The 23,508-nt window shown below is 38.1% G+C and overlaps 1 protein-coding gene across 1 annotated transcript; it reads right to left on the bottom strand.

The window, feature by feature from the left end:
- Positions 1–22,152: 22,152 nt before the first annotated feature.
- On the bottom strand, positions 22,153–23,091 carry LOC140843794 (olfactory receptor 6C2-like). The gene has a single exon (XM_073214216.1). It carries the CDS (start codon positions 23,089–23,091, stop codon positions 22,153–22,155), a length of 939 nt encoding a protein of 312 aa, XP_073070317.1.
- Between the last annotated feature and the right edge of the window lie 417 nt (positions 23,092–23,508).

Raw genomic sequence — 23,508 nt, forward strand, 5'->3', positions numbered from 1 at the left:
TATCTAACCCAACCCCACTGTAAAAGGACCCAATCAAACCTTTCCAGTCCAGATAGGCCCTAGCTGCCAACAGCTCCTTGTAATTACCTATTGACATGGAGACACACTAAGGACTGGAGAGAGATTCTGGAAGTATTGCGCTTTTATCTACATCCCACCCTTCAGAAAATTCACCTCACAATCTACTCACTCCCCATCTTCTGCAATGGGTCCTGTTCAAGAAAACAGGAGTACTGGAACCAGACTAAAAACATACAACAACAACAGAAAAAAAATCATGATAATCCTCAATCCAGAGAATTTCCAAGGTTCAAAGTCCTATGCAGATTAAGTTCTTAGCTTGGCCATTCCACAGGAAGCCAGTAGTTAGGGAGTTCAGAGCTGACAGAAGGTAGCATCTGAAGAAATGGGGAGGGTCAAAGCCACAGAGATTATAGAAGAAAATAACATTAAAGGCAATAAAATACATGTTTCAATAATACCAGAATATGCAAATCTTATCCATCAGGTATTATGCATGAAAGAGAGTGATACTGTGATGGCACAGTGGCAGGAATGGGATCTCATTCTGGTATGGGTACCAGACCTTCTCCCCCATCACTGTGGGAGTTACAGGTGGGTCAGCATACATTGCTGCAGGATGTACATGTACTGGTCATTTACATAAAAAGAAAACTTCCCCATTAGATGCTCTTACCTCCCAATCGTTTTGGGAACACTACTTTGATCATTGGGGACCACTCTGCTCTTACTCCAGGAACACACAGAAGTCCAGCTTCCAGACCTTTTTCCAAAGGCAGCAGAAGGGCCAGCCATCACTGGTCCATGTGTCTAAAGCTCCAGGATCACGTCCACTCGACAGAGCCTCCAGGGTTAAAAGCAAATGGGCCTGGCAGGAGGATTTTGCACTGCTGGCCATATCATGGCTGCAATAACTCCTTTTTGGTTTTCATATACAACTGTATAGGACCGACAACAATGTGTGTTAGTATGTCCACAGGACTCAAGGCTCTCTTTCAGGGATTCTCACCCAAATGCTGTAGTACTGTCTGTCCATAAGCAAGATGACAAGCCCTGTTGAAAGACTATTGGTGTCTGACTTCAGACCAGATTTCTACAAACCGTTGTACCTCTCTATCATGCCTTCCCCAATAGGGTTATATGGTACATGAAACTTCTATTTTATTCCTAATTGCTGAACCCATTCTTGTACTGCACGTCCAGTACAGTGGATGCCTTGATCACTCTCAATCACCTGCAGTCGGACACAGGCTGCAAAGAGACATTGTAGGTACATTTTGGTCATTTCCTGTCTGCAAGATGTACAGGAAAAGAAAAGAATAGTCCAGTAGCTGCATTAACACAAGTCACGGTATACCAATATCCTTCTGATATTGGCAGGGTCCCAATATAATCTACTGTCACCTGACAAGGGGTATCAGCCCCTTTACTGCTGTCCCATGTTGCTGCAGGACTCAGTGTAAGTCCCTCTTAGAACACACAAGGCATTCCTTCTGGGCTCTGCTGACTTCCTAAAAGATCAGCAGCACGCCCCAAAGACAGACTACTGCTAACATTGTATTCTGCCCTGTGTGCAACAGATTCTGATGTAACCATTGAACTACCTCAGAGGTAGGCTTTCCTTCTAGCCAGCAGACCTGTAATAATAAGTCTGCTTTATCATTCCCTGGGGACACCAAAGGCAAATGGCCAATCATGTGCTGTACGGTAACTGTCCTAGTCTGATCAGAGGCCCATAGGCCCGTAGGTGTTGCCACAACTCTTGCTCCCAGTGGGGCTGGTAACCAACCATCCAGAGAGTACGGGACCATGTTATAGCCACAGGGTCAAGTCATGATAGATGGCCTACCAGTCAGTGGAGACAACTATAGTATAGGGCTCCTGGGTGATTGCGAAGCATACTGCCAGAAACTCATCCCATTGACTGCTCTTGCGCTCTCCATCCTCCATCCATATTGTCTCAGTCTTAGGAGGGAAGTCACAGCCCTCCACTTTGGAGGGTGCTCACAACTTGACTTATCTGTATAACCAGCATCTTCAGGTATAGGGACTTTTCTCTCTTGATAAGGACTCTTGGCTACCATGGCTCAAAGGCAAGTTCTTTCTGCATTCCAATACTGTATGTCACTGGCCCCATTACTCACTGGAGTTTTCCACTTACGGGGCTGGAAGACAGAGCACTATGCTGCTGTAAGTATGCACCCCATTTGGCCAGAGCAAACAAATGTGCCCACCACTCAATGGCCTTTGGGTCCAATATGCACCCACCCTGCAATAGGATAGGTGGTTATTACCTTAGCTGGAGCTTTTCCAGTGATTGGTTCCATAGCCAGCAAGGCATGATACACAGCAGCCAGTTGATTCGCTGTCAAGGTGTACCAGAAATCTTCTCCTTTCCATAGTTGTGACCAGAATCCAGTAGGTTGGCATGTTCAAGTCGCTGCTAAAGACCCAATCCATAAACATCTTTGGTTACATGAACATCTAACTCACATGATGTTCATGAGTCCATTACACTCAAGGCTTGTATGGCCTTGGTTGCTTGGCTGTTCCGTCAGCAGCAATAAAATCAGCTGCACATGTTTCATCCCAGTCCCACCTGATGCCGTATTGTACCAACCAGTATAAGGGGTTCAGAATTTGTGCCAAGTGCAAGATAAATAATCTCCAGTCGCCCGAGAGACCCCAAAACTCTTGTAATACTGCCACAGTTGTAGGAGGACGGAAGCCTGGACCTTGTCTATGACTGCTTCTGGGATAACTTTAGTTTTACAAGCCACACAGCCCCTAAGAATTTACAGACAACCCAGGTCCCTGAACCTTGATGCTGTTCACAGCCCATCCTTTCTCTTGTTGAAGTTGCAGCAGTCTAGGAACTGACCCTTCTAAATCTGCAGGAGAATAAGATGTGAGCATGATAATGTAGTGATACAACCACATTGTTTGCAGTTTCTTCCATGCGGCCAGAAGTCCATGACATATGGTTGGTCTGTGGGGGTATCCCTGTGTATGGACAGTGAATGTTCCCTGCCAGCCTTCCCACATGAATGCAAACTGTTCCTGACTTTTCTGTGCTATGTCAATAAAGAAGAAAGCATTAGCCAGGTCTACAATATAATTATACGTTCCCAGTTCATGATTGAGTGTATCCATAATGGTCAATTCCCTGTAGTCCATGGTAGTATGCCAGGAGCAATCTGGACATTTTGATTGGTCACACTGGTGAATTAAAAGAACTGTGAGTTGGCTTGATGATTCTCCAACTCTTGTAGAGCTTCTCCAATTTCCTTGTGCACCCCAAGCCATTTATACTGCTTAGTATTTGTTATCTGTAAATGTAAAGTCAGAGCTACAGGGGGATGCTTAGCATGTCCCCTCAGAACGGCCTTTACCACATGCATCCTCAGTCTGAACTCACCTGCAGTGGTATGTTGCCACAGGCCCTGCAGGATATCTCCCTCCAAAGTATAATCAAGGATGGGAGAAATGTACACAGTATATACCCTTTGGGGGTACACACCCCAGCCCTAGTGGGATTTGGACTTTCTTCACTCTAATTGCCTTACCTCCATAGCCATCTATCACAGCAGACGTTCTAGGAAAATGCTCTGGTTTGCTATAAATTAGAGAACACTCAGTTCCTGTGTTCACTAGCATCAAGACACATTGTACATTTTTTGCACAATTCATTGACAATTCAGGGTACCAAGGAATTGCTAATTCTACATGTGGCATCTGTTCCCTACCATGTCCCCCAAGATAGGGAACTTTGCCTCCCTGACTCAAACTATGATGCCCAATAGCCCTCCTGTGGGGTGAGGGGCCCAAGTAAATGCTGAGTGCTTTCACCCAGGAAGTTTGCAGGGACTCAGGCCGGATGTGAGGCTTTGACTCCAGCTTCTGTGTCCTGGACCTCAGCAGCCAGATGCACTGCTCAGGCTTTAATTGGGGCCACAGTTCTAACAAGTTCCTATGGGCTGTCCATCAAAGTTTTCTTTCACTACCCCAGCCATTATCAAATCAACCCTCATCTGGGTCCTTGATGGGTCTTTTGCACCTCTCCTTTCAGTCATAGCCTGTACCTACTTCTGTGATCTTATTGTTTCAATCTCCCCCAGATCTGCTAAAGTTCAAGTAGCCTCACTTTGGGTTGCCCTATGTGGGGGGCAAGAGTAGTCACTAGGGACCCAAAGAAAGATGTGGAAGCTGTATTGAGCACCAGATTTCTCATTCTTACTTGGAACAACTCCTCACTGGAGTCTTGATGTCCATACTAAAGACAATATTTTTCATGCCCAATTTCTGCCATACCTGTTGGAGCTCTACATATGTTTTCCAGCTAGTGGGTAAGTATGAAAAATCACCCTGATTAGGCCAAATTGCCCTGATGGCACTGTCAGACAATCCAGAGGTGTCTGATTCCCTGAGGCATGATGGGCACTTTGCAACGGATGCCAGAGGGAAGGGTGAGTCATCAGGGAAGCCAGTCTACTCATTTCAGGACCAGACATGATAATATTTTCCACCCCCATATCCCAGAGACATTAAAGGCATGCAGGCAGAGGTTTGGTTAGCTTCTGTCTGTACTGGATGCTCATGTCAACCAGCTCATCCTGGGTGTAGGGGCGGAGCATGGTGTGCTCCACAAACTGGAGAGGGGGTGACTCCTCCCACTGAGGATCCTGCAGTTGTTTCATTTTATTTTTTTAATTACGGCTACGTGGGCTTTTAACACAGTAGAGGCTGGTGCCTCGGGCGGTGGCCGTGGCAGCAGATCAGTTCCTGGCCCCGCCTCCTGATCCTCTGCACCACCTCTTCCCTCCCCCAGCTCCAGCTCCTCCACCATCTCCAGGGCTGAAGGCACCGCTCCTTCCTTCCACTCCCCAACAACCTTCTGCAATGTGGCTTCTGCTGCCTCATCCCAGAAGCGTGATCCATCGTCTCAATAACGGTCTCTCCTCTTTAAGGGCATCCCATAGGTTACCACCCAGCTCCTCCAAGCGATGCAAGTCTGTCTCTCTCCTCAATAACCCTTTCCACTATCTCGACAAACAAAGATCCTACAATGCCAGCTGCTACAAAGACACTCAGGCCTCTAAGCACCCTTCTATCTTACAGTGGGCTAATTTTGCAGCATCTGATGTCTCCAACCTTCCCCAATTCTGGGGAAGGCCCAAACCCTCTTGGAGGTACTTTATGCCAGATCAGTTCCCCCACTAAGAGCTCCCCAATTGTAGGCAACACAGGTAGGGGCTTTCCAGGTGAAGCTGCACCTTCTACTACTGCAGCCACTGGTGCCTTCCCACTATCTACATTGGAGGTTCTAGGCATCTCCTCACTATCTCTAGGGTCAGCCCACCAAAGGGTCACACCCGTTTAGACAGATTTCAGGTTCAGAGGTCCTGCCAACTACCGCCAGGTGTAACTCCAGAGAGGAAATCCCAGGGCAAAATACCTTTGAAACTTAAATCAGTCAAAGGGAGAAATAAAGTTCAAAACCCGTTTATTGCTTACAAGCATTCAACCCGCATCTGTCTCTCTCTCTCCTGTTGCATCATAAGTGACCAAATACTCCCCCCAACCTTTCTGGTTCAGATGGACTACTTCTCTCCACCCCTTGGAAACACCTGTTGATATGGAGATGCGCTAAAGCTGGGTGAGAGATTCTGGAAATGTAATTTGACCCACTCTGTTATGCACAGATTCATGTCAAATGTTACTTCTGTGTTTTTTCTATTCACATATTAGTTCTTACTTTGCATCGTCAGAAGTTTCAAACCATCATATTGGAAAATTGTCTGTTAAGCACCTAATATTTGTCTGTGTCAGGCATAAAGCTTTCTAGAGTTTGGCCTATGAGGAGACCTTGTCAAATGTATTTGCCGTTGAGAGTAGAATCAGGAGAAGTAAACATGCAATTGCAGTTTGGTAAGGAATGAAAGCAGCAGGTAAGTGATGACAGGAGTGGGAAAGGTTGGACTAATGCAGGCCTGGGGTACTGTTGGTGGAATCATAAGACAAGGTCAGCAGTAAATTACTTGTGGGAATGTCATCTAAACTGGAGGTTAGGAAGTTGAAAAATGGGGGGTAAATTCATGCCTACATTGTCCATGAAAGGAGAAGTGGCCTGAAATACAGGAAAAAGGATCAAAGGAAATTTTACTATGTTGCATTATGGAAGAGGAAGTTGGAACAAAATGTACTGAATAATGAAATGCTGGTGTTTCTTTGAGGGATTATAAATAGGTGGGTAATTTGGTCTCTTGACATATTTTTCATTTAAAAAAGCATATCATCACATTGATATTTGTATTCACATTTTATTCTGCTTCTCATTTGTTCATTCCTAACATAATTGGCTTAAAGTTTATTAATATATTACACCTCTAGCCCCATATTAGTTTTCTTGGACTTGCTGCCATCTGTTTGCTAAAATACTCTACATACAAGATTAAACAATTTAATTGGGATACCAATATAAATACATTTTATGTAACTTCAATGGGGGATTTATCTTTAACATAAATTACAAGTGCATTTCTCTCTTCATTGTTATTTAATTCATGACCCTTTGGCAAATTTTAAATAATTTTCATATTAGATAGGATCCAGTCAATAAAATATGTGAATTGTGAGATTTCAAAGATTTTCCATTAGTAAATGCTTCTTCAAGTTCTAAATCTTATACTTATTCCTCTTTTAAAAATATTTCATCAGTTTATGGAATTTTTCTTATAACACTTAAACAGGTATTGATTCTTTTCAGAGTTAAGTCTCTTATTTAAGTAAGGTTTTTGGTTTGCTTTTTGTATGTGTTCTATTTAAAGGAATGGTCTTCACTAATGTACTAATATTTTAAGATAAGTTTCCCAAACCTCTTAGAATTGGAAAGGAAATGTTAGGAGTGAAGTCATGCTTAGATTTCCTGAGACATCTATTCTCATTTTTCTTCATTACAATTATCATCCGAAAGAAGCTTTTCTGTAAGGAGATCAAAGGGGTGACTTGACCAAGGATGGTACCAAATGGAATGCCAAATCTAGATCAGGAAAAGGCAAAATTAGACAGAAACTGAAGAAAATATGCTTAGGGATACTGACATCAACATTCCCCTAATTCTTTGACAGCAATTAAACCTTTTGACTAAGTCATTAAAGGCTTGTTTCATTTGTTTGTTCCTCAGAGTGTAAATGAATGGGTTCAGCATGGGGGAAATGGAAGTAGTGAGTAGTGTTACTCCCTTATTAATGGCCATTTCATCTTTTGCTGAAGGTTTGATATAAACAAAGATGCAGCTGCCGTAGGTGATGGAAACCACTATAATATGGGGAAAGCAGCTGGAAAAGGCTCTTGTCCTCTGCTGGGCACAGGGGAGTCTTAGAATTGTTCTGATGATGTACATGTAGGACAGAACCACACACACCAGAGTCATGAGGAAAGTCATCACAGCACCAACAATAACCATCTGCTCTATGAGCCATGTATCTGAGCATGAGATCTTCAACATTGGGTTAGCATCACATGCAAAGTGGTCAATGTCATTAGAGGCACAGAATTCCAGGTCCAGTCCCAAGCTGAGTGGTGGCAATACGATCAACAAAGAAGTCATCCAACAGCAGAAGACGAGCCTTTTGCAGACCCTGTAGCTCATAATCGTCATGAAGTGCAGGGGTTTGCAGATGGCTACATATCGATCAAACGACATGGCAGGCAGGAGAAAAAATTCTGTTACTGCAAAAACATATGTAAAAAAAAGTTGGCATATGCAAGCATTATATGTAATAGTCCTGTCACCTGTCGATATACTATACAAGAATCTAGGAATGCAGGCAGATGTGAACGAGATTTCTAAGAAGGAGAAATTTTGAAGAAAAAAGTACATCGCAGTTTTAAGGCGAGAATCTGCTAATGTGAGGATGATGATGCTCAGGTTTCCAGTGATAAATAGAAATACAAAAATCAGAATCTGTAGCTGAGGGTCATCTGTCAATCTGAGAAGGATGGAACTGGTTACAGATGTGTGGTTTCTCATTCCAGGGGGACTGAATTTTGCCCAAACTGCATGTAAAAGCAAAGGATGTAAGTTCTGAGAATATGATGGTAAAATAGTCTTATTATGGTTTTGTTCAGAAAAGTCACACACAATTTACGTGTGTTTTGTTTTATATAATAATGAATTTTAAAAATAATTCATACTCGGCTGTGTTGATAGCATATCATTACATGGATCAGAAACCTTGTTTTCAAATGTTTTTACTACAACATATGGTAATATAGGCATTTCATACTGCAACCCTGTGTACAAGGTCACACCCACACCAATACTTACACACATATACTGGGAACAAAAATGACAATAAAATACTGATCCTTTGGTGCCCTGCTCTCTGATGTTTTATGTGCTAATGTATCTCATTAAAAATAGATACAAATACCATCAAATTGATTTTATAGCCCACTAAATGGTCATGACATGTATTGGGAAAAATTAAAGTTTTCATGGATTTTTTTGAATAATACAGTATAAGGAAAACATAATTTTCCCTGCTAATTTTTTAAATGTGCACTATTCTTTTAATTTGCACTTTGGAATAGATTCGTTCATCACACATTTGTTCCCTTAAGAATATTTCCCTTATCAATAACCAAAATTTTACCCAGTTTCACTATCTGCTTGTAGCCCTTTTTTTCCTTGAATAAACAAAAAACACATGAGGTGTGTTTTTGACACAAGATGTATCTAGATCCATCTACTAATGCCGTTGAAGTCTCTGTTCCCTGAACAAGTCATGTTACATGGTCTGGAAAAAAAATATTATCAAATTGTTTTACTTTCTCTCTCCCCCTTACTACATCCATTTGCTGATTCTGGCATATACCTGACTCTTTGTGATTCATTCCTCTGTTTTCTACTTGCACTCTTCAGAGAAGTACTTCCAAATCTCCCAGGCCACTTTAAAAACTTTCTATGTCTTTTTGTCACACTCTATGTTAATTAGAAGGTGTAAAAAATTTGTTGGAAACAGGATTTTCATCTTGTTTAATGTAATAAGCACAGAGCAGTATGGACTGAGATATAGAGTAACTTCAAGGTAATATATAACCTCAGATATAGACCTCAGAGAGTCATTTGTTTATACTGTGGATTCAATTTTAAAACTACTCTGACAGTTGCCAAAGGGAAAGGGACTGGGGGAGGTGGGTGGGAAGGGAGGGAGAAGGAGAAGAAGGGGCATTAAGATCAGCACACATAATGTAGCAGGGGGTTGGGGAAGGCAGCATAGCACAGAGAAGACAAGTAGTGACTCTATAGCATCTTCCTACGCTGATGGACAGTGACTGTAATGGGGTGTGTGGTGGGGACTTGATAATGGGGGGAATCTAGTAACCACAATGTTGCTCATGTGATTGTATATTAATAATACCAAAATAAAAAAACAATACAAAAAAAAACCACTCTGACAACTGTTACTTTTGCCGAACCCCTTACTCTGCTTTAGGTGATTCTTGTTGGCTTTTATGTGTGGTGGAGGAAATGCTCTGAGTGGCTCCTGAGTCACACCATAGCCTGACTACACACTCGGCATGTATGTCATACCTGCGAAGGCAAATTGTTTTACCTGACTTATCACTGTTTTTTTTCATAGAAATAGCTTTCCTTTATGGATTCCATTCATACCTTCTCACTACACCTGCCAGAAATATATTATTAACGCCACAGATTAAAACTCTTAAATCCTGCATTAGGACCATCAGCTGCTCTGTGGTTGATCCTTATTAACACCAAATAACTACACTAATTCCTTCCAAAATGATTTCAATCTCCAATGTTTGCTTAAAGCCATAAGTAAATCTAAGAATAACCAAGTCATTTGTTATAGAAATTCTAATTAACTAGCTATGAGAATGTTTCACTTAATTACTTTAAAAATAGTCCTTTCCTTCAGAAGTGGGACATACTCTGAATCAACCACTTGCCTATTACCCGTAGTAAACCTCCAAGAGTTTTCACGTTTCAGTAAAAGAATGAAAGGATGATCCTGGTTTGATGTTTTAGGATGAGCAGGGTAACCCCATGTATGTGAACATCACACAACTAACAATAAGTTAAGTGAATAGTTACAATAGGTTCAGTAATTAAAATAATTAAATAGTTGAGTCAACACAAGATGTGGAAAAAGAAACATATACAGGCCACCTACCTCTCCTTTCTTCTGTCATAACACAACTCTGCCCTACACAAGTCTTGAAACTTTAGGCCATGTCCTTGCTCCTAAATATCTTGAAAATAAATTAACATTATTGTTTGACTACTGTATGTTTACTTCTCTTGTCTTATAGAAAACCAAACATTTCAGAGAGTGCAAGGATTTTAATTATGTCAGCAGATGATTTCCAATTCAAGGTTGCTTCCAGAAGTCCTTTGTTTCACCTATTTTAGGTGACCTAATATATGTTGATATACAAATCCAGCCCTATCAAACCCTTCATTCAACTCAAAACTATAAACTCTTATTTCTTTTTAGCACAATTCAACTAACTATTCATATCTCTCTAATCTTGGTAAAACACATAAAACTGTTTCTAAAAGAAAATAATTTTCTAAGTCTCTCAAAGACTACAGACAACAGACATGGTGTTTTCAGTTGCTTGCTTATTCCTGAACAGCCTGAGGGTTAGAAGGATGAGGTACGGTTTGCATGGCTTGTATGTGGACTCAAGTCCCAGATGAATTAGGATCCAAAGTTATTTATGAATCTTTTGTGTAATATTTTGGTAAGGACTCTGAAACAGGCAGCAGTGGGGACAATGTCCTCAGAGAACTGAAGATTCCACAGTGCTATCCAACAAAGGACTTTACACAAAATATAAATCAAATGAGAAAGAGCAAGCCCACTTTTGACTCCTTTTCTTCAATAACACAGATAGTGTCTAATTACTGTAAGAGAATACAATTACATCTTTTCTTCTTTGGTAACATACTTTTACCATAAGTAATGCCTATTTATTATTTAAAAATTAACATAAGAAAAATGGAAAAATAAGCTAAAGGTAATAACTGCCCTTAGTCTATTATACATTTCCATATAATCCAAAGTAAATATATTCTTATGAACTGACATATTCACAAATATGAAGCATCCTTTATGTCATGGCTTTCAAATTATTTTGACAATTAAAAACAAACCTTTTTACTAAACAGTTAGAAATTTGTATCATTTGGAAAAGATGCACTATTTCATTTTGGTGCATTCCATCAGAATTTGAAATGAATTCTAACATTTGACACTTTGTGATTGCTTAAGAAACATTTCTCTTATAAAAAATTTGAGCTTATTAAGTGATTCTACAATTTTTATTGTAAATATATATATCTTTTTAACTCAACCTTCATTTCATTTTGGTCCATTCAATCATAATTTGAAATCAATTCTAACAGTTGACACTTTGTGATTGCTTAAAAAACCTTTCACTATTATAAAAAATGACTATCTTGAGCTTATTAAGTGATTCTACAATTTTTATTATGAATATATAAATGTTTTTTAACTCAATCTTCAGCTGTGATACAGACATTTTTGTACAAATATCTTGTTCTACTGAAAATATTTCCTAAAACTAAGCATAAATTACTATTGCTTACGTATATAAATCTTGTTATCAATGTACGTATATCCTGTTACGTGTATTGTGACTATTTCACCACTTGTAAGATGGTCTTTAAATGTGTTTATTCTATTTTATTTACATAGAATTTCATGTTACTTTTCAGAAAAACTTTCTTTTTTTCTAAATAGGCCTTATATATTTTTCAAATCTTTCATACTTAGTACTTTTTAAATGATTCATGCTATTTATTTTTGAAATTATTTCTGTTTAATATTTATTAATTTTATTAACAATAAATAAAATATTTAATTCCTAATATTGAATGATGTTAAATAAAAATTTTCATTTAATATTTAATAAAAATATAAATATTTCAATCTTGATTTTAATAGTTTTCTATGAAACAAGCAGAGTAATAATCAGAAAAAATAATAATCTGGGGGCATCACACTTCCTGATTACAAACTAAACAAGAAAGCTACAGACGGTCGTGGCATCAAAACATACATACAGAACAATGGAGTAGAATCGACAGGCCAGAAAAAGAGCTCCGCTTATATTGATTGGCAAGGAGTGCAGATGACATGATATTGTACATAAAAAGTCCTAAAGAATCCACTCCAAAGCTACTAGATCTAATATCTGAATTCAGCAAAGTTGCAGGACACAAAATTAATACACAGAAACCTGTTGCATTCCTATACACTAAAGATGAACTAGCAGAAAGAGAAATCAGGAAAATAATTCCATTCACAATTGCAACAAAAAGAATAAAATACCTAGGAACAAGCCTAAGCAAGGAAGTGAAAGACTTATACTCTGAAAACTGCAAGACACTCATGAGAGAAATTACAGAAAATACCAATAAATGGAAATACATCACGTTTTCATGAATAGGAAGAATTAATATTGTAAAAATGGCCATTTTGACTAAAGCAGTCTACAGATTGAGAGCAATTCCTATCAAAATACAAATAGCATTCTTCAATGAACTAGAGAAAATCCTTCTAAAATTTATATGGAACCACAAAACACCTTGAATAGCCAAAGTAATCCTGAGAAGGAAAAATGAAGCTGGGGAAATTATGCTCCCAGACATCAAGCTCTATGACAAAGCCACAGTAATCAAGACAATTTGCTACTGGCACAGAAACAGTCCCATAGACAAATGGAACAGGATAGAGAGCACAGATATAAACCCAAGCATATATGGTTAATTCATATACAATTAAGGAGCTATGGACATACAATGGGGAAATGACAGTCTCTTCAACAACAGGTGTTGGCAAAACTGGATGCCTACATACAAGAGACTGAAACTGTATTATTGTTTAACCCAATACACAAAAGCAAACTCAAAATGGATCAGAGACCTGAATGTAAGTCATGAAACCATAAAACTCTTAGAAGAAAACATAGACAAAAATCTCCTGAATATAAACATGAGCAACTTTTTCCTGAACACATCTCCTCAAGCAAGGGAAACAAATGCAAAATGAACAAATGGGACTACAACAAACTTAAAAGTTTCTGTACAACAAAGGACACCATCAACAGAACAAAAAGACATCCTACAGTATGGGAGAATATATTTGTAAATGACAAATCTGACAAGAGGTTAACATCCAAAATATATAAAGAACTCACACACCTCGACACCCAGTAAGCATGACCCAATTAAAAAATGGGCAGAGGATATGAACAGACAATTCTCCAAAGAAGAATTTCAGATGGCTCACAGGCATATGAAAAGATGCTCCACATTCTTAATTATCAGGGAAATGCAAATAAAAACCACAATGAGCTATCACCTCACACCAGTTAGCATGGCCAGCATTGAAAAGACTAAGAAAACAACAAATGCTAGTAAGGATGTAGAGAAAGGGGAACCCTCCTACACTGCTGGTGGGAATATATGCTGGTTCAACCATTGTGGAAAGCAATATGGAGGTTCCTCAAAAATACAAAAATATAAATACAATTTCATCCAGGAATTCCAATCCTAGGAATTTATCCAAAGAATACAAGTTCTCAGATTCAAAAATACATATGCATCCCTATATTTATTGCAGTACTATTTACAGTAGCCGAGATATGGAATTAACCTCAGTGTGCATCGGTAGATGAGAGAATAAAGAAGATGTGGTACATATACACAATTGAATACTATTCAGCCATAAGAAAGAAACAAATCCTACCATTTGCAACAACATGGATGGAGCTAGAGGGTATTATAGTCAGTGAAATGAGCCAGGCAGAGAAAGACATGTATCAACTGATTTCACTCATCCGTGGAGAAGAACAAAGAAAAACCAAAAAACAAAACAGCAGCAGACTCACAAAACCCAAGAATGGACTAACAGTTACCAAAGGGAAAAGGACTGGGGAGGGTGGGTGGGAAGGTAGGGATAAGGGGGAAAAAGGGGCATTATGATTAGCAAACATAATGTAGGGGGCATGGGGCACAGGGAAGGCAGTACAGCACAGAGAAGACAAGTAGTGATTCTATAGCATCTTACTACGCTGATGGACAGTGACAGTAATGGGATATGGTGTGGGGACTTGATAATGGGGGGAGCCTAGTAACCACACTCTTGCTCACGTAATTGTACCTTAATGATACCACCATAAAAAATAAAATAAAATGAAATGGGACAATATGAGTTTGCAAATAGTATAATGAATTTAATAAAACATAGATAATATATTTTTAAAATCTGTGATCATGTAGTCTTTAAATGGAAATTGACCAGTGAATATCACTAGGACATCAGATTACTACCACAAAACATTGATAAAGGAGGGAATGCTCCTTTCTACCTTTCCTTGGAGTCAAATACGTTATCAAAAAAGCCATGAATTCACACAAATACAAAAGAAAGCAGTGTTTTAAAACCTATTAAGAGAAGAATGAAGCTCAACAATGTGTTACTGTGTGCTAAACACTATTTGTGAATTATTGATGGGGATATTCATAATAGAGATATCAGGCTGCCAAGACCTGAATACACTGACTAATCTAAGCATTGCTAAAAGTATGTCATATGTACATTATAAGGGTCACGATGTGGTGCAACAGTAAACATACTATCTCACCTACTGATCATTTTGCTATAACCATGAATCTAAATCAAATCAATAATTAAATCTAGCTAACATTTAAGAAGAAACTGGATGACCGAGAAACAATATCAGTGACACCATAAGGAAGCAATCAGTTAAATATTCAAAGATGTCATTAACTACAAATGACCTAATTTCTCCCTTAATTAAAGCAAGAAAAAGTGAAAGGATCATAAGGAAATTTTTAAATGATGTAAGTAACATAACTACCAAAAGTAATGTGTTAGATTTTGATCCAAACACCTTACCTAAAAGAAATACAAAACAAAAAACAAAACATCTTTATGTGACCCAGGGAAATACGAATACATACAGAATATAAAAATCTATTATGATTTATTGATAATATTGATATGTGGGACAATGGCATAATGATATTATTCTTATTAAGAAATTTTCCTTAGCAGCTAGCCATATTTACAGATAAACTTGTGGGTGAATTGTAATGAATGTGTGGGTGAATGGTATAATGTGAAATGCCAGTCAAAAAGTAAAATATCAGAGAGTGATAGAGAAATGTATTTTTAATATATTGGTAACTATGGAAACCAGGCAATGAGTACATGCCTGGTAATTATTGTATCTTGTCTCCTTTTATGAATGTTTAAAAATCCCCACCCAAGAATATTTGCAAAACCTAGGTTACTGAATAATTTTCTACAAAATTTATCTGCTTGATGAGATTAGAATAAATCACTACTCATAACTGGCTATGTGCAAGGCAAGCACACGGCCCTCTTACCTCTACTCACCACTGAGTCAGCTCTCGGGGACAGTGTCATTGCCTAATGATAGCAGAATTGTTTGGCTTCTAACACGGCAGGAAAGTCAAAGCAACCTCCCTCTTCTTAGCCATATTCTTCAATCTCTATTCATTATGAATGAAATAACCATTTAAACTCATCTGAATCATGAGCATGTTTATCATTTGTTCAGATCTCACTTTGAGATAATGTGTGACTAAATAGTAGCAAAGAGCAACCAGGTTATGGTCTAGAAAACTAATATAATGGATGACATATACATTTGTGACCAAGCTATGAGCCCAGAGGATAAACCAGGCTTGAATAGAAAATGGTTTTTCACCTTTGGTTAAAGAAGTCAGAAATCAGTGATGTGACAGTAGTTACATTCACTCGTATGGCTGAGGGCTTTTCAGAAGTTGAACTCTACACCCTTCATGTAGTTGTGTACATAGGCTAAGGAACTCCCACTTAGAGAAAAAAGCAAAAATAAAATATTAAGTGAAGTATATATGTTGTCTGGATTTAAGCTGATGGATTAATAGCATAGGTTATGGCAGAATCAAAGAATCAGAGAAGCTAAGTCTTTCAGAAATCTGAGGTAGCCATAGGGTGAGGATACCTGCCCAGATGCTTTCATCTGGTTGAGATGTGGAAGGCCACTAAACATTTTTGGTATTCAGTGGGGGCTAAAATTTGGAGAACCTTTCTCTAAAACACCCTTAAATATTGGGAAATTCATGCAGGGCCCTCTTTGTTCTTAATGGACTCACCTGAGGAGGCTCTGCACAGAACAGATGATTAGCAATTAGAAAAATGCCTAGAGGCGGGATTTCCTCAATGAGATTGAATATCCAGGCTAAAGACCATTTTTTCTTTTCTCCTCTTTTCTGGTTTTTACTTCTTTTTCCATTTCCACTTATTACTTATGTCTCGATATTTGTTACCTGACATTTTAAAACTAATTTTACAGTTTTTATAGTATATAATCCAATTAACATCATTTATTACCATTATTTTAATATTCATAATGGATATCATATAAATATATTACCTTTTACTTTTATCATACTTTGTTAATAAAATTAATTTTGTTAAAATTTAGTACTCGCAGATATTTCTTTTATGGGTGTTGAATTTTGTCAAATGCTTTTTCAGCATCTCTGGAGAGACCATGTGGTTTTGTCCTTTTTGTTGATGTGGTGGATGCTGACGGATTTTCAAATATGGTACCATCCTTGCATCACAGGAATAAACCCTACTTGAACATGGTCGATGATCTTTTTGATGTATTTTCAAATTCAAGGTGCTAATATAAGTATTTTTGTGTCTATGTTCATCAGGGATACTGATGTATAGTTTTCATTTTTTGTGGTGTCTTTGCCTGGTTTTGGTATTATTCTTATGCTGGCATCAGAGAATGAGTTTGGAAGTATTTCCTCCTCTTCTGGCTTTTGGAAATCTTTAGGGAGGATGGGTAGCATGACTTCACTAAGTCTTTAATAAAATTCAATGGTTTGAATCCATCTGGTCCAGGGGTTTTATTCTTAGGTAGTTTTTTGATTACCAATTCAATTTATTGCTGTTAATTAGTCTGTTCATATTTCCTGTTTTTTCCTGGGTTATCCTTGGAAGATTGTATTTTTCTAGAAAGTTGTCCATTTCTACTAGATTATCTACTTTGTTAGCATATAATTTTTCATAGTAATATCTAATAATTCTTTGCATTTCTCTGGTGCCTTAGTGACCTTTTTTTTCTAATTCTGTTTATGTGCATAGACTCTCTTTTTTTCTTGATAAGTCTGGCTAGGTGTTTAACTATTTAGTTTTTTTCTCCAAGAACAAGCTATTGCTTTCATTGATTCTTCCTATTGTTTTTTTCTCCTCAATTTTTTTTTATTTTCTGCTTTAATCTTTATTATGTCCCTCCATCTACTGACTTTGGGCCTCAATCGTTCTTTTTCTAGTTTCATTAATTGTGAATTTAGACTGTTCATATGGGATTGTACTTCTTTCCCGAGTAGGCCTATATTGCAATACACTTCTCTCTTAGCACGGCCTTTTCTATGTCCCAGAGATATTTTGGTGTTGAATTATTGTTGTCATTTGTTTCCATATATTGCTTGATCTCTGTTTTTATTTGGTCATTGATTCATTGATTATTTAGAAGCATGTTGTTAAGCCTCCAGGTGTTTGTGGGCTTTTTCATTCTCTTTGTGTAATTTATTTCTAGTTTCATAGCTTTGTGGTCTGACAAGAAGGCTGGTTCAATTTCAATCTTTTTTAATTTACTGAGCCTCTTTTCATGGCATAGTATATGATCTATTCTTGAAAACATTCAATGTGCACTTGAGAAGAATATGTATCCTGCTGTTTTGGATGGAGGGCTCTGTGGATGTCTGTTAGGTCCATCTCTTCTAAATGTGTTGTTCAGTGCCTCTGTTTCCTTACTTATTTTCTGTCTGGTTGATCTGTCGTTTGGAGTGAATAGTGTGTTGAAGTCTCCTAAAATGAATGCATTGCATTCTATTTCCCCCTTTAATTCTGTTAATATATGTTCCACATATGTAGATGTGCCTGTGTTGGGTTCATAGATATTTATGATTCCATCCCTGTGTTTGACTGATCCCTTTATCATTATGTAATGTCCTTCTTTGTCTCTTGTTACTTTCTTTGTTTTGAAGTTTATTTTGTCTGGTACAAGTACTTCAACTCCTGTTTTTTTCTCCCTATTAGTTGCATGAAATGTCTTACTCCATCCCTTTACTTTCAGTCCTTGTATGTCTTTGGGTTTGAAGTGAGCTGTTGTGGGCAGCATATAGTTGGGTCTTATTTTTTTAATCCATTCAGTGACTCTATGTCTTTTGATTGGTGCATTCAGACCATTTACATTTAGAGTAATTATTGATAGGTATGTACTTATTGCCATTTCAAGCTTTAGTTTTGTGGTTATCAAATGTTCAAGGGTAACTTCCTCATTATCTAATGGTCTAATTTAACTCAGTATGCTATTATAAACACAATATAATGGTTCTGTTTTTTCTTCCTCTGCAATTCTTAATATATTAGGTATTATATTCTGGACTCTTTATGTATCCCTTGATTGACATTGGGGATAGTTGATTTGAATTTGCATCTGCTTAGTAATTAATTGTTCTACTTTCTTAGTGTCATTTTATTTTCTCTGGTGACAGCTATTTAGCCTTAGGAACACTTCCATCTAGAAGAGTCCCTCCAAAATATACTGGATAGATGGTTTGTGGGAGCTAAATTCAGCTTTTTATCTGAAAATCATTTAATCCTTTCTTCAAATTAAATGATAATCTTGCTGGGTAGGGTATTCTTGGTTGGAGGCCCTTCTGCTTCATTGTATTAAATATATCATGCCACTCCCTTCTGGCCTGTAAGGCTTCTGCTGAGAAGTCTGATGATAGCCTGATAGGTTTTCCTTTGTATGTTATCTTTATTCCCTCTCCGGTTGCTTTTAATATTCTGTCGTTATCCCTTATCTTTGACATTTTAATTATTATATGTCTTGATATTGTCTTCCTTGGGTCCCTTGTGTTGGGAGCTCTGTGCACCTCCATGGCCTGAGAGAATAACTGCTTCAATAGATTGGGGACGTTTTTATCAATTATCTCCGCAAGTCACTTTCTATCCTTTTCTCTCTCTTCTTCTTCTGGAACCACTATAATGCAAATATTTTTTTCTGTTTTAATTGGTCACATAGTTCTGTCAATGTTCTTTTATTTCTAGAGATCCTTTTTCCTCTGTGCCTCAGCTTCTTTGTATTCCTCTTCTCTGATTTCTACTTCATTTACTGTCTCCTCTGCTTCATCTAATCTGCTTTAAAATATCCCCATTTTTTGTTTCATTTCAGATACTGTGTTCTTTAGTGATTGGATCTCATTCTTCCCTGTGGTCTTGAGTATTTTTCTATACCTCCATGAGCATGTTCATGATTTTTATTTTGAAGTCTCTTTCTGGAAGATTCATAAATTCAATTTCACTTGGCCCTTTTCCAGTGTTTGTGGGATTTTGCTTTCAACCAGGTTCCTTTGGTGTTTCATATTTGTATGTCATGCCCTCTAGTGCCAGAAGGTCTACTGTCTGGACCTGCTCAGCCTCTGAAGCAATTGCAGGGGTCGCAGGTGAGTGGCACTGCTGCTTGTCAGGAAGAATGACCTGTTTCCTGCTCCTCAGTGCAGCACCTGTCTCCATTGCCAGGGCCACTGAGCCAAGCATGCAGGTAGAATCCTCTATGGTTTGTGCTTGTAGTTGCGATAGGCTGGGATTCCCCCTGGCTGGTCTGGTACAAGAGCAGGGGTAACCAGTTTGCCAGCTGCTGCCAGCCAGGCGGAAGGTGCAGCGGGCTGCATACTATGGTGGGAGGCCTTGAAGCTGGGTAACCAGGCAGGGGAATGGAGCACCTATAGCTCTTGAAAGTTCCTAATTTTCTGGGTAGAGTGTGCCTGATTTTGTCCACCTGTGCTTTCTCCTGAGCAGCAAGCTCTCTGCATTCCTTGCCCCTTTAGCAGCCCTCTTGCTGTTAGGAAGTCTCTCAGACTGCTCTTTTGTCCCAGAGAAGCCAGATGTGGATCCCTGCTTTCCACAAGGAGCTGGAATCTCAGTCTCTCCAAGTATTCCAACTGTTTCAGTTTTCCAACCCCACTAATCTCCAGAGCACCATATAATGTAGGTTTGTACTACCAGAGCAGATCTCCAGGGCTAGGTCTTCAGCAGTCCTAGGTCTGAACCCCCTCCCCACTCCATTTCTCTTCCTCATGCAAGTGATCTGGGGTTAGGGAAGGGCTTGCAACCAACTGGATCACAGCTTTGATACGTTGCCCTGTTCCATGAGGTCTGTTCTTTTCTCTAGGTGTATGTACTCTGGTGCAGCCTTCTTTCCTGTTGCTCTTTTAGGATAAGTTGTATTTACTGTATTTTCATATTATATGTGGTTTTGAGAGAAGGTGTCTGTCTCACTTCTCATGCCATCATGTTTAATCCCCTTTCAATAATTCATGCTTTTAAACTTTGATTTCTCCACATTTCTCCAGTGTAAATTATGAATACACATATATGTTGTAGGATTATTTTCAGGTTTATCAATATACATTTTCTATAAATTGTGGCTTACATTTTATTTCCTTTAGATATTTAAAAATAAATAATTTAACAGGATTCTTTCTTACAGTCATGCCATTCTTTATCTGTTATTCACAGATTCAAGTCATTGTTACCTCAGTGTTTTTTCTCTTTATATGTTAGTTCTCATTTGCATCTTCTGAAGCTTCAAATCATCATGTTGGTAACTTATCCCTTATGTAACTAATATTTCTCTAGGCACCAGGCATAAAGCATTCTAGAATTTGACATATGAAGCAAACATTCTCCAAGGCATTTGCCACTGAGAGTAGAAGGACAAGTAAAGATGAAATGCAGTTTGGTAAGGAATGAAAGTACCGGGCAAGTGATGACACTAGTGTGAATGAGTCAGACTGACCAAGGCCTGGTGGTACTCTTGGTGCAATCATAAGACAAGGTCACCAAAAAATTCCTGTGGGAATGTCATATTAACTGGAGGGCCCTTTGGGTTTGGAAGTCGAAAAATGAGGGGACAATTCCTGCCTGCGTAAGTGACAGTATGAGAAGTGGCCTGAAGTACGAGAACAAGAATCAAAGGAAATTTTGCTATGTTCAACTATAGAAGTGGAAGTTGGTGCATAATGCATTCAGTAATGAAATGCTAGTCTTCCTTAAAGGAATTATTGTTAGGTGCATAATTTAGATTCTTCAACAGTCGTTTTTCCTTTTAAAATAGAAAATCATCTCATTGATATTTGTATTCACATTTTATTCTTTTTTTTTCATTCCCAGTATATTTGACTTACTGCTTATTTATCACTCTTCTAGCCCTACATTAGTTTCCTTGTGCTTGCTGCCATCTGTTTTTTAAATGCTCTACATTCAAGATTTAATATTTTAATTGGAATATCAATGTTAATCTGTTTAATGTAACTTCAGTGAAGGATTTATCTTAAACAGGAATTGCCAGTGCATTTCTCTCTTCCTTGTAACTTAAATCATGTCCCTTTGGCAAATTTTAAATAACTTTTATATTGGACAGGATCCAGTCAATAAAATAATATGTGAATCAAGTGATTTTAAAGATACTCCATTATTAAATGCTTCTTTCAAATCATAAATCTTATACACATTCCCTACATGAAAAATATTTTGCATGTATGAAATTTTACCTCATTACACTTAGAAAAGTATTGATTCTTTTCAATATTAAGTCCCATCTCATTTGAGTAAGGTTTTTGTTTTGTTTCTGTTTTTCTGTGTGTGTGTGCTTTCTTTTGAGTGACGATGTTCACTATTCTACTAATATTTTAAGATAAATTTCCCAATCCTTTCAGCAATGGTAAGGAAATCTTAGGAGGGAAGTCCAGTTTAGATTTCCTGAAACACCTAATATCATTTTTCTTCATTACAATTATCATCTGAAAGAAGCTTTTTTATACAGAGATGAAAGTGGTAAATTGACAAGGGTCAGTACTGAATGGAAGGCCAAATATAGATGAGGAAAAGACAAAGTTAGATAGAAACAGAAGAAAAAGTGCTTAGGGATCTGGACATCAATATTCCCCTAATTCTTTAACAGTAATATAAATCTTTTGACCAAGTCATTAAAGGCTTGTTTCACTTGTTTGTTCCTCAGAGTGTAAATGAATGGGTTCAACATGGGGGAAATGGAAGTAGTGAGTATGGTTACTCCCTTATTAATGGCCATTTCATCTTTTGCTGAAGGTTTGATATAAACAAAGATGCAGCTGCCATAGGTGATAGAAACCACAATAATGTGGGAAGAACAGGTGGAAAAGGCTTTTGTCCTCTGCTGGGCAGAGGGGAGTCTTAGAATTGTTCTGATGATGTACATGTAGGACAGAACCACACACACCAGAGTCACAATAAAAATCATCACCGAGCAGATAATCACCATCTGCTCTATGAACCATGTATCTGAGCATGAGATGTTCAATATTGGGTTAGCATCACAGACAAAGTGGTCAATGGCATTAGAGGCACAGAATTCCAGATCCAGTCCCAAGCTAAGTGGTGGCAATATGATCAGTAGAGTAGTCACCCAACAGCAGAAGACAAGCCGTTTGCAGACCCTGTAGTTCATAATAGTCATGTAATGCAGGGGTTTGCAGATGGCTACATATCGATCAAAGGAAATGGTAGCCAGGAGAAAAAATTCTGTTATTCCAAAAACATATGTAAAAAATAGTTGGCATACACAAGCATTATATGTAACAGTCCTGTCACCTGTTGATATACTGTACAAGAATCTAGGAATGCAGGCAGAAGTGAATGAGATTTCTAACAATGAAAAATTTTGGAGAAAAAAGTACATCGCAGTTTTAAGGTGAGAATCCACTAATGTGAGGATGATGATGCTCAGGTTTCCAGTTACACTCAACAAGTAGGTGATCAGTAGAAATATAAAAATCAGAATCTGTAGCTGAGGGTCATCTGTCAATCCCAGAAGGATGAAACTGGTGAGAGATGTGTGGTTTCTCATTCCTGGGTCCTGTCTTTTTCCCAGTCTGCATGTAAAAGCAATGGAAGTAAGATCTGAGTAGAGAGTGGAAAAATTGTCTTACAATGGGTTTTGTTCAAAAAAGCTAAGCAATGTATTTTATGTGTATTTTGTTTTTCTTGATAATGAGTTTTAAAAATAATTCATGCTCTTGGCTCTGTTGATAGCATATCATTACAAGGATCATAAACCTGGCTTTCAAATGTTTTTTACTACAACACATGGTAAGGTAGACATTTTATATTGCAGCCCAGTGTACCTGCTCACACCTACACAAATACTTAAACACATATATTGGAAACAAAAAACTAACCCTTAGGTTCTGTACTCTACTCTCTGATGTTTATGTTCTAATATATCTCCTTAGAAATAAATACATGTATCATCAAGTTGATTTTA

The sequence above is a fragment of the Manis javanica genome, chromosome 10 (assembly GCF_040802235.1).
Source record: "Manis javanica isolate MJ-LG chromosome 10, MJ_LKY, whole genome shotgun sequence".
Lineage (NCBI taxonomy): Eukaryota > Metazoa > Chordata > Mammalia > Pholidota > Manidae > Manis > Manis javanica.

Coding starts and splice junctions, on each gene's coding strand:
- LOC140843794 (XM_073214216.1), bottom strand. CDS start 23,091: ATGAGAAACCACACATCTCTCACCAGTTTCATCCTTCTGGGATTGACA.